Source organism: Octodon degus, unplaced genomic scaffold, assembly GCF_000260255.1.
Source record: "Octodon degus isolate 3935 unplaced genomic scaffold, OctDeg1.0 scaffold00002, whole genome shotgun sequence".
Taxonomy (NCBI): Eukaryota; Metazoa; Chordata; class Mammalia; order Rodentia; family Octodontidae; genus Octodon; species Octodon degus.
In genome coordinates this window covers 2,975,639-2,986,141 of record NW_004524578.1, presented here as the reverse complement: position 1 = coordinate 2,986,141, position 10,503 = coordinate 2,975,639, and the positions used below count along the sequence as shown (strand labels likewise).

Genomic DNA, 10,503 nt, shown 5'->3' with positions numbered 1-10,503 from the left:
TTAAAAAGTATATTTCCATTTTCTGTTGACTTAAAAAAAGAGGTTTGTACCAAAAAAAAAAAATTAAATAAATAAATAAATAAATTGCATAATAGCAATGAAGGTACAAAAAGCCCAGTGAGAGGTACATAAGGTGCACAAGATAAGTACTTTTCTCATTTTGTTCCCCCCATTTCAGCCTTTCAGAAGTTTTCCTGCAATCTCCTCACTCTTAATCTTATTAATCTTAGAGATAATTTTGATCACAAAAATGGATTTTTTAGATTTGGCCTGATTATATACAAAAGTACATGAATAGTGTTAATAGGTCACATGGGTCATCCTGAGTTTATTTTGTAAATTGAACACCATATCAGCTCTTTATTTCAAAGTCCTGAAAGTAAATATTAAAAAATACAGTATACCCTCTGCTTTTCTTGTATGCCCTGTGCCTTAGTGTAACAAAAAGTTGGTGAGGGAAAGTCTCTGCCTAAATATATGTTCCCAGGAAGAAACAAAAATAATAATAGCTATACCAACACCATTTTGGAAGTCCTAATAAATAAGTGGATATAGTAAGTAATCAGTTAGCTCAGGGGATTAAAGCACCTGCAAGCATGCGCAGGGGCCAGGGATTGGATTCTCTGGGGTGCAATGAGATGGCGAATGAGACTGGACGTGGTGGCGCTTGCCTGTAATCCCAGCTCTTGGGAGGCTGTAAAAGGTGGATCACTATGAGTCTGATCTAGTAGTGAGACCCTGAACACCCTGTAGGCCTTTCCCTAAAATACAGAAAAAAAAAAAAAAGTGTCTGTTGGGCTAGGGGTTGCAGCTCAGTGGTAGAACATTTACCTGGCATGCAGGCAGCCCTGGGTTCGATTCCCAGCAAAACAAAAGAAAAACAGCACCAAATGGGGTATTGGCGTCACAGAAAAAGATACAATATTTGTCTTTTATTTACCAGAATATGGGCAAATCTCTGAATCTTATCACCAAATACACAAGAAATACAGAAGCTGGAGAAATCAAATGACAGGCATCTCCAGTCACAAAGTTCAGGCTGCATAAGGTGCTTGAGAACAAATGAAGTAGTTTGTCCAGTAAATAAGGGAGAAACCATGAAAGGATAAGCCCATGGATTAGAAGCTATGGCTCATTACCAGTTGCAGTTCTGTGTGGCCATTCCAAGTGTGAACACGTTTACGGTTGGCATGATTGAATCTTTGATCACTATTGACATGATAACAGTACCTTAGTTATGTTTATAAAGTATCTTATCACTTTAGAAATAAACCCTAAGGTATTTAATTGTGAAATTTGCTACAAAATATTTTGGAGAAGAGGGACTACAAAAAGCTGGGGGATAAGTATCTGGTTGTTCATTCTACTATTTTCTTTGATTGCTTTCATTTGTGAAATTTTCTGTAATAAAAATTAAAAGAAAATAACTTAAAGTCTTTTGAATAAATATACTTCCTTCCTTTGATTTTCTTCAAGAATTTGTGACATTGTTGTTGAGAGTGTAGAATGAGTAGTATTTTTGACTTCAGCTTCTAAAATATTCTCTTCATAATGAGTTTCCAATAAAATCATGGTGGACTACTGGGACTTTTCCCAGGTCTTTTTCTATTTCAGATAATAAGAATTTAAAACGTTGAGAAATAATGGTACTTTCTCTTAAAGCATAAATGTTATTTGATCAACCAAAAGCTTTTAAAAAGCCACGTCACCTTTCTTCCGAGCCTCTCCAAGGGAATGATCAGTGTTTTGCGGCGTTTCCTTCCAGATAACCTTCTTCATGCTGCTTTCTGCGGTGTGCGTAATGCTGAACCTGGCCGGCTCCATCCTTTCCTGTCAGAATGCTCAGCTCGTCAGCTCCCTGGAAGGCTGCCAGCTGGTGAGTGATGACCTGCAAGCCTTTCACAAAGGTCAAAGGCTTTGATTTTAATTTGGAGCTATTGTGGAAATAACTATTGTATTCTTGGGCTCATCCATAATTTTTTAGTTTGGGCACCAGTTGTCTAGTTGTTCAAGAAATTTTAGTGGAGTTGACTCATTTGTATAAATTCTCCAATGAAAACTTGTTCTACTGTATGTCAGTTATTAGTAGTTTTTTTTTTTTTTTTTTGTATTTTTTAGGGAAGGCTCTATCTACAGGGTGTTCAGGGTCTCATTACTAGATTGGACTTGTAGTGATTCTCCTGTTTACAGTCTCCCAAGTGCTGGGATTACAGGTGTGCCACCACGCCATCTCAATTGCCATCTCAGTGCACCCCCGGGGGCAGGGCCAGCATGGCAGGCCCAGGGATTGAACCCCCATCCCCTGCACCTGCTTGCAGGCACTTTAATCCGCTGAGCTATTTGGCCAGCCCTAATAGTCTATTTTTAAGGACTATATTGTAGTTCCACTTTAGAATAAACATCTTTAGTAACTATTGTATTTTAATATCAATTGTGTTGGTTAGTAATGGCGCTGGACTTTTAAAAATTGTTTTCCAAGTTAACTTTTAGTACTGTTATATATATCAGCTTAATAAGGAGTACATCAAAACAACACAGTTCTCATTTTTCAATTAAAATTTTTCTTTTAGATCTAGGAAAATCCTAGGCAGTGTGCTGGGTATGATGTAGAGGATCAGTAAAAATTTGTTAGGACATCTATCATTTCAAGATTGGCTGGGGTTGCAGTCGAATGAAAGAGGATTTGCGCAGCACAGACAAGGCCCTGAGTTCTAAACCCCTGCACTGCAACAAACAAACCACACAATCCACACAACAAGATTGCGTAGCTCATGATGCAGCAATATCTGCATCTTACAGGGGAAGAAATTCTAGCGTCTGCTGTTGTCTTCAAGTGCGGGTCTCCGTACACTCCTGGTGAGCACGCGGCCCCTCGGGACAGGGACCTTGGCATTTCTTTCTTTTTCTTGGGACAGCACCAGGCTGCCTTTCGGAGCCGGGTGCTCCACACTGCTGTCTGCTGTTGCTGCTATTTTTCTGAGAAGCTGGCGGCGAACTGGCAGAAGCTTTCCCACTCCAGGGCTCTGTCTCCTTCTCCTGTGGGTGGCCATGTTCGCTGGGTTCTGAGGGGGCAGCTGTTGGGAGACCGTCCGCCTCCTGCATTCATTTGTACAAAGTTATGTAGGACCAGTGCTCATAGCACCGGCTCAGTGCTGAAACGCTGCAAAGTTACATAAACTAACGTTGGAATATAATCTTACTTTCTGTTGAATGAGACCAAAAGAAAAATTAATCCAATTTCATCGTAATATGACATGAGCAAAAATTTCCTCTATGTAATTTAATCTTTCCCCATGCTTGCTAAGAACTGGCACAACCTCAGTCCCTGTCTCTAACTGAAAGGGTGACTTGCTGCCCAGTACCCACGGTTCAGATGTGCTGAGAGATCAAAGAAAATAGCTGGAGGTGGTGGTGACAGAGAAGGTTTTTTAAGGGTATTGACAGAAAAGGGTAGGGTTATGTCTTGGTTACTCTTCTCTCATTGCTGGGACAAATACTTGACATCCAAAATGAAGGAAGGAAAGGCTTATTTAGCTCACAGTGAAGGGAGGCTTCAGCCCATACTCAGCTGGCTCCAAGGCAGGGTGGCACATGGCAGAGGGCAGCTGTTCATGGCAGTGGCAAAAAGCAAGAGAGCTAAGGGAACAGCAGCAGCTCAGGCAGCCAGCTAACCTTTCCCTCCTCCTTATACTGTCGTACAGATTACCTGCCCCAGGACAGGTGCAGCATCCGCACCCACAGTAATCAGTCACAAACTCCAGACGCTGCTCTGTGACTGCAGGAGGCTTTGGGGGGACACCTCGCTACAAACCATAACAGGTTAATTAAGACTTACCAACTACAAAGGACAAGTCCAGTGACTGCAGGCTAACCAAGACAATTACTTGAAGGTCTGGAGCTGGTAAAGCAGACAGGAAGTTGCTGGATCCCAGTGGTGCTGGGCTGGAGAGGAAATCTCCACAGCCTGGCACTGGTAAAACAAAAATATCTTCCTAAACATTCTTTGTAGTGGCCAAACTTTATGGGTAACTACAGCATTATTTATTTTAAATCTGAGCCTTTCCCAATTATGTTCATATAATTCTGCCCACAGCTCCTAACAGCAGGCTTTCTTGGGTCCAATGAACCCACGTCTTCAGAGCATTTGATGTGTACTGACAGTCTGCCTTCCAGGAAGGCTAGCCCATTTGTGCTTCAGTCCATGAGAATGTGCTGCCTCTTAAACCCTTCAGAGCCCTGGAATGCTGTGGGAGTCCTCCTTCCCTTTCAGTTTTATTCAAGAGCTTGAGGAGTAGAGGTGTTAGAGCTCTCCTGAATTTCTTATAGAATTTAAATCAGGGATGAATCCATGCATTTAGGGATGGGTCCTTGGCTTTTCTTACTTGGCAGTTTTTTAAGCAATATTTTTACTGATTTATTTTCATTGCCTGATTTTATTGGGTTGCTCAAGGACAGGGTTTTTGTAACTTTGTGGTTCCATTTTGATAATTCATATATCAGATTTATTTATTATTTTTTTTGGTAGTACCAAGGATCGAACTCAGGACCTTGCACTTGCCAGGCAAGCACTTATTCCACCAAGCTATCTTCCCAGCCCCTGGTAATTCATGTATATCTAAGAATCTATCCTTTTTTTTTTTTTTTTTTTTCTGAAGTCTGCAAGCGTTTGCAATACATGGTTTCATAGTCATTACTAATAATCTTCTGGATATCCTAAATTATTATGAGCATTTCAAATCTACTTTTTGACAGAGAAAAATTTTTAAATTTTTGTATTTAAATGTATCACTATTTCCATTTATAGTCTAATGTTAGAGCCACACTTACGATCTACTTCCCAAGATCATGTAGCCCTATGAATCTCCTTGTTTTGGTGGTTTTTTTTTTTTTTAAACAGTAACTCTTTCATTTGGTGAATTAATTTTTTTCTGTCTAAAAGGTTCATAGTTTTCCTAAAGCCTTTTTCTGTCTTAACACTTCCTTGGTGATTTGAAGTCACACCAAAACCATGAAGAGTCCTAAGTGACAAGCTGCAATAACAAAGCCAGAAGCTCTTCATTGAAAGAATGCTGGGGCCTATGGAGTGGCCAAAGGGTACAGAATTTAGACTCAGAAATTGGCAGGTGCTGAGGAAGCTTCTGTGGGTGTAGAAGTGCCTCCCCCTTGTGGCTCTTGGTGTTCAAGGTGGCGGTGGGAGGGTGGAAAAATAAAGATAAGAGACAAAAGCTGAGGTCAGGTGGAACGCTCGCTCTTCAGGTGTGAGGAAAGGAACTGCTCGACCATATATTTCACAGGTTGGTGTCACATGACACCACTTTCCCTAGCAGGCAAGTGCTTGGGTTGTCTCTAGGATTGGTGTTCTCTGCACTAAAGCAGCTTGATCATGTGGCTTGTCTCAGGTGCTCTTTGATCTAGGACCGGCCTTGCCTCACTGTGCATGTGCCATCAGTCTCCAGCTTCAGAGGCCCTCTACATAGAAGCCAGAATCAAAGCAAGAGCCTGTGTTGGAAACACTGACCTCGTGAGGGCAGGGCTCTGCAAGACCGAGCTATTCCAGTGGTTCCTAACTGCTGCTTCTCTTTGCTCTGGAGTCAGAGTCTAGGAACAGAGCTTTTACTAGGCCAGGCCAGGAGAAGAATTTGTTTGCCTGACCTACCAGACCAAAGCTAATAGGATTCAAGTAGCCATTCCCTAAAACAAGGTTAAATCTTGTCAGGAAGGGCTTGGGAAAGCAGGAAGAATGACTCCAAATGGTCAAAACCCACCCAGTATCATGAATGTACTCATGTACACACAGAGTTTTGTTGATTTATCTAATTTTGGACTTTTTGTTGTGTCCATTTCTGTGTTTATATATTAATATTCCAAAATAATACTACTTTAATTACATAACCTATTTTTATAACTGGTATGGTGAGTTTTAATGTCATCCTAGACTTTTAATTAACTTCTAAAGTTATTGCATGTTCTTCACTGTTTAGTCTTCTAAATGAGCTTTTTTTGGGGGGAGGGGTGTCAGAACTCAGGAGAAATACATTTGAGATTTGAATTGGAATCATATTAAATTTATTTATAATCTTCAAGGAGAATTGACATCCAAATAATAGCATGACTCCCCACTGAAGAACCTAGTGCATGCTTTGGCTTAGGCAATATAGTTTTTTTTCCATTTTTTTCCTTCCAATTTTTTTTTTCTTTAGAATAGCCAGTACAATTCCATATGGGTATGTAGCATTGAAGCCTCTTTGTTCTGTATGAGGAAAGAATTAACTATTTTTATTTGCACAAAAATAATGCATAAGCAAAGCATTTATTCTCAACTTGTAGAAGTATTACCTTTCCAGGAGCAACCACTGTTGGGCAGGGGACATAGCTCAGCAGTACAGCACCTGCCTGGCAAGCATGATACCTGGAGTTCAAACTCTGGTACTGAAAACAAACAAATAAACAAAACAAACAAACAAGTAATCACTGCAACAGAATTTTTTTAACCAACTTTCCAGTCATTGTGTATATATATTTTTTGTTTTATTTTCTGAAACAGGGTCTCACTGTATAGTTCAGACTGGACTTGAACTCACTAATTAGCGTAAGTTGGTCTTGATCTTGGGATGATCCTCTTGCCTCAGACTCCCAAGTGGTAGGATTACAAGTGTGTGTTACCACACCTGGTTCCCCATTGCTTATACATTTATGTCTGTGGGTATATCTTTTGTTCTCCTGGTGTTAAGGATTAAATCCAGGACCTTTGCACTGGACCATATTTCCAGCTCCATTTTTTATTATTTATCTTGAGACAAGATCTCACTGCTTCTAAATTGTCTGAGCTGAGGTTTGAACTTGCTGTTGTCCTGCCTCAGCCTCTCAGAGTTGCTAGGATTACAAGTGGGGTAAGAATACTTTTACAGCATGGGGCTCTACTCTCTGCATGATTGCCTACATTGTTTTGGTTGGCTATTCATGTAGCTTGCTGGCATTCCCACATCCACACCTGGAGACTGTCTCAGCTATTCAGTGCATAGTAGTGTAGAATTACACTATATGGGTGCGTGACTGTATCAGGTGGCTTTCTTATCTCTGAGATCTGACATCCAACAACGACAGCTTAAAGGAGGAGAGGTTTAATTCAACTCACAGTTTCAAATGATTAAGTCCATGGCTGACTGGCTTCAAGACAGAAACATCTTGCCAAAAGTTCACCAAAAGGTGAACTAAGCAAAGATGCTTAGTTGATGGTGGCCAAGGGACAGAGGAAGGATCACCCCCTCTGGGGAGTGAGCCAGGGAGCATGTTAGTGCTGAGTGTCTTGCCTGCATAACCCGCTGAGACACACCAAAAGGGGTGACCAGGATACGTAGATGCAACATAGCTCTGAGAAAAGAAAATATGAAGAGTGGTTTCGCAGTCAGCGCGTGTACGGATGGATACCGGTCCTCACACTGGGCGTGATGGTGCGTACCTGTAATCCTAGCACTCAGAAGACTGAGGCCGAAGGATCACTGTGAATTTGAGGCCAGCCTGACCTACATAATGAGTTCAGGGCCAGCCTGGATTACACAGTGAGACCCTGTCTCAAAAAAAAAAAAAATGTGAACTTATTCCTGAATGAATTTCCTAAAATAAGATGCTATTTTACATGTTTGCAGACAGTACAAGTGTGTTCCTGATTGCTTAGACCCACATAAGCTCTTCAAGTATCAGAGTTTATCTTTGCCAATCTGACACAAGATGTATCATTTTAATTTCTTTAATAAAAAGGGAAGTTGATCATTTTTATACTTGTTTATGTTACCTAAATTTCACTGTCCATTCTTTGCCACTGTATGTATGTTGCCTATTTTTCTGCTTTTTAAAATAATTGCTGGGTCAGCCAGATAGCTTGGTGGACTAAAGCGCCTGCTTCGGCAGAGTGCAGCGGCCAGGGTTCGATCCCTGGCGTGCTATGCCGGCCCTGCCCCCGGGGTGCACTGAGGTGGTGATTGAGACTGGGTGTGGTGGCATGTGCCTGTAATCCCAGTGCATGGAAGGCTGAAGACAGGAGATCACTCCGAGTCCAATCTGTGTAGTGAGACTCTGTACACTCTATACACCCTGTCCTAAATTCATTTAAAAATAAAATAAAATAAAACAAAACAAAACGTTCAGTCTCCATGACACAGGTAAGCACTGGGGAACAAGCAAGGTGCACACGGAATTCTGAGGCTGTTTCAACTCTGGAGATCCAGGAAAAGGCAACAATGATAGAAGACAAAACTTTCAGGCCATTTTCTAGGAGAACAAGCACAGGCCCAGTTCCGTGTTACCCTTTACCCATCTGAGGACTTTGGTGGTGGTGGGTGCTGACGATTTGAGCTCAGGCTTCTTGTTTGCCATGCAGATGCTGTACCACCAAACCACATCCCTTCTAGCACATCCCGACCCCCTTTTTGAGACAGGACCTTGCTAATAAGGTACCCAGGCTGGCCTTGAACTTGCAATCCTCCCAGTTCATCCTCTGTAGGAGCTGGGATTAGTTGCATCTTGAGTTCTGTTCAGGATTTAGAGGGGAAGAAGACTGACTAGTAATAATTTTTTTTTTGTTTTGTTTTACTCTTGACACAAAATTTCTTCTGATTTAGTATAATGTTTGCTTTCAGGTTCTATTAAGTATTACCTTACCGCATTTCCTTCCATCATGACTTTCTAAGACCTCATTTTTTAATCAAGATGCATGTACATTTTATCATCTTTCCAACAACTGTGAATGTGATCAGATGGCTCCATTCCTCTGACTTAATAACAACACTCCTGACACTGGTACGCCTTTGCACTCCGGACGGCTCTCCTCGGTCCGGGTGCTGCTGAGCCACACACACGTGCTGCATTCACGTGGTTAATATTTAATTAAGGCTCTCTGATCTCACTGCACAAATGAGACCGAGCTACAGTTTACTTTTACATGCCACTGCTGTCTGCTTTCCACGTCAGTGTCTCGCTAACTTTTCAGAAGGAAATGGGATGCACTTGATTTGATCTGAGCTGTGACAGAGTTTTAATAACATACACATCATCTGGGGTTTGGGCATTTGAGAGTGATTTGGCTGTTTTTATTTATTTTTATATTTAGGACAGGGCATGCAAGGTGTTCAGGATCTCACTACTAGATCAGACTCGGAGTGATCCGCATACGCCACCACTCCCAGTCTCAATCACTCCTGCACCTGCTTGTGGGCGCTTTAATCCCTGAGCTATTTGGCTGGCCCCCTTGACTGCTTTTAACATTTTTTCCAGTGGTCATTATTTATGTCTTCTTTACATTCTTGCGTAGTTTGAAAAGACAATGTCTTTCCATTTTTGCCTGTTTTAGCTGGGTTTTCTGATTTATTTTTATAAAGCTATAGGCGATGTTCTTTTATAACTTAAACATAAATCTTTTAACAAATGCTTAGAGATAAAAAATCAGTTAATGATTGCCTGTGACTGGTGGGTCTAGTCCAAAAAAAGGAGTTGAGGGAAAAGCTAATATATATATTCTGTTTTGGTTTACCCCAAGATTGTTGCCCACAGACCTCATGCACTCATAGGCAGGGCTTTTGGAAGAAGGTCAGGCCAAGTGGATGATGCAGTCAACTTGCTGAGGGCAGCCGGGTTCTGACTGCAAGGGACAGATGGCCAGAGGCATGGCCCGGAGAGGCCCGCCCTTCCCAGCCCCACCTCTCTCTTTGCATCCTGGCTACTGCGGCATCCAGCGTCTTTCTCCACTCAGCCTCTCTTCCAGGTTGTTTGTCAGGATAAGAAGTGAACAAGACAGATTTTGTTACCCGTAAGTAGGTTATCCTGAGCACATGTTACAGGAGTGTTTTGGAAATGTTTGGAGATGCCAGGTAGAGAAGGCCTAGAGTGCCGCAAGCAAAGTTTAAGGAAAGATTCTGGTTATAGAGCAGAAGACTAGAATGTTCCACAAAGGCAGACAGAGAAAGGCAGGCTGAGAAGGCTTCAGTTAGGAGCAAGGACTCCATGGCGAGCTGGATCTGTGTGTGTTATTCTCTGGCAGAACATTTGTCTGCATTTCGCTCGTATCCTGAGATCTTGCCAGATACTGAGAGTATGGAATGGATTAATTTGCCTGGCGGAGGAAATTTCAAGGCAGGCTAATATTTAGGCTACTTCAGCGGGTACTGTTTGTTGCTTTTAATGAGATTTATGCTGAGAAAAAGGAGCATAACCAACTAGCAATCAGTGGTTGGTTACACCCTCTCCAGGACGCTTGGAAAATAACACCTTGGTGAAAAGGAGCAGAGACAGATCTCTGAGGATCTGGAGAAAATGATGGGAAAATTAGAAGCTACAAAAAAGTTAGATAAATGGGCCACAAGGGAAAATTTCAAAAGCAGTCTGAAAGCTTACCCCAGTTTACAGGAGGGATCTGTCTCTGCAGGCACAAGGAAAGCCCCCCAGAATCTCTGCTTATAGAGCTAGGAGGGGCGAAGTGTGACTCACTGGGCTCCAGAACTGTGAATCCGT

General features: G+C 41.8%; 1 protein-coding gene across 1 annotated transcript in view; it reads left to right on the top strand.

Annotated features, from left to right (window-relative positions):
- The window catches only part of Fam189a1 (family with sequence similarity 189 member A1), a gene marked incomplete at its 5' end in the record, with an annotated part of 478,529 nt that overhangs the window by 352,730 nt on the left and 115,296 nt on the right, over positions 1–10,503 (top strand). The window contains one exon of the mRNA XM_004623445.3: positions 1,766–1,876. Coding sequence (XP_004623502.3) covers positions 1,766–1,876 — 111 coding nt within the window. The remainder of the gene's footprint in view (positions 1–1,765; positions 1,877–10,503) is intronic.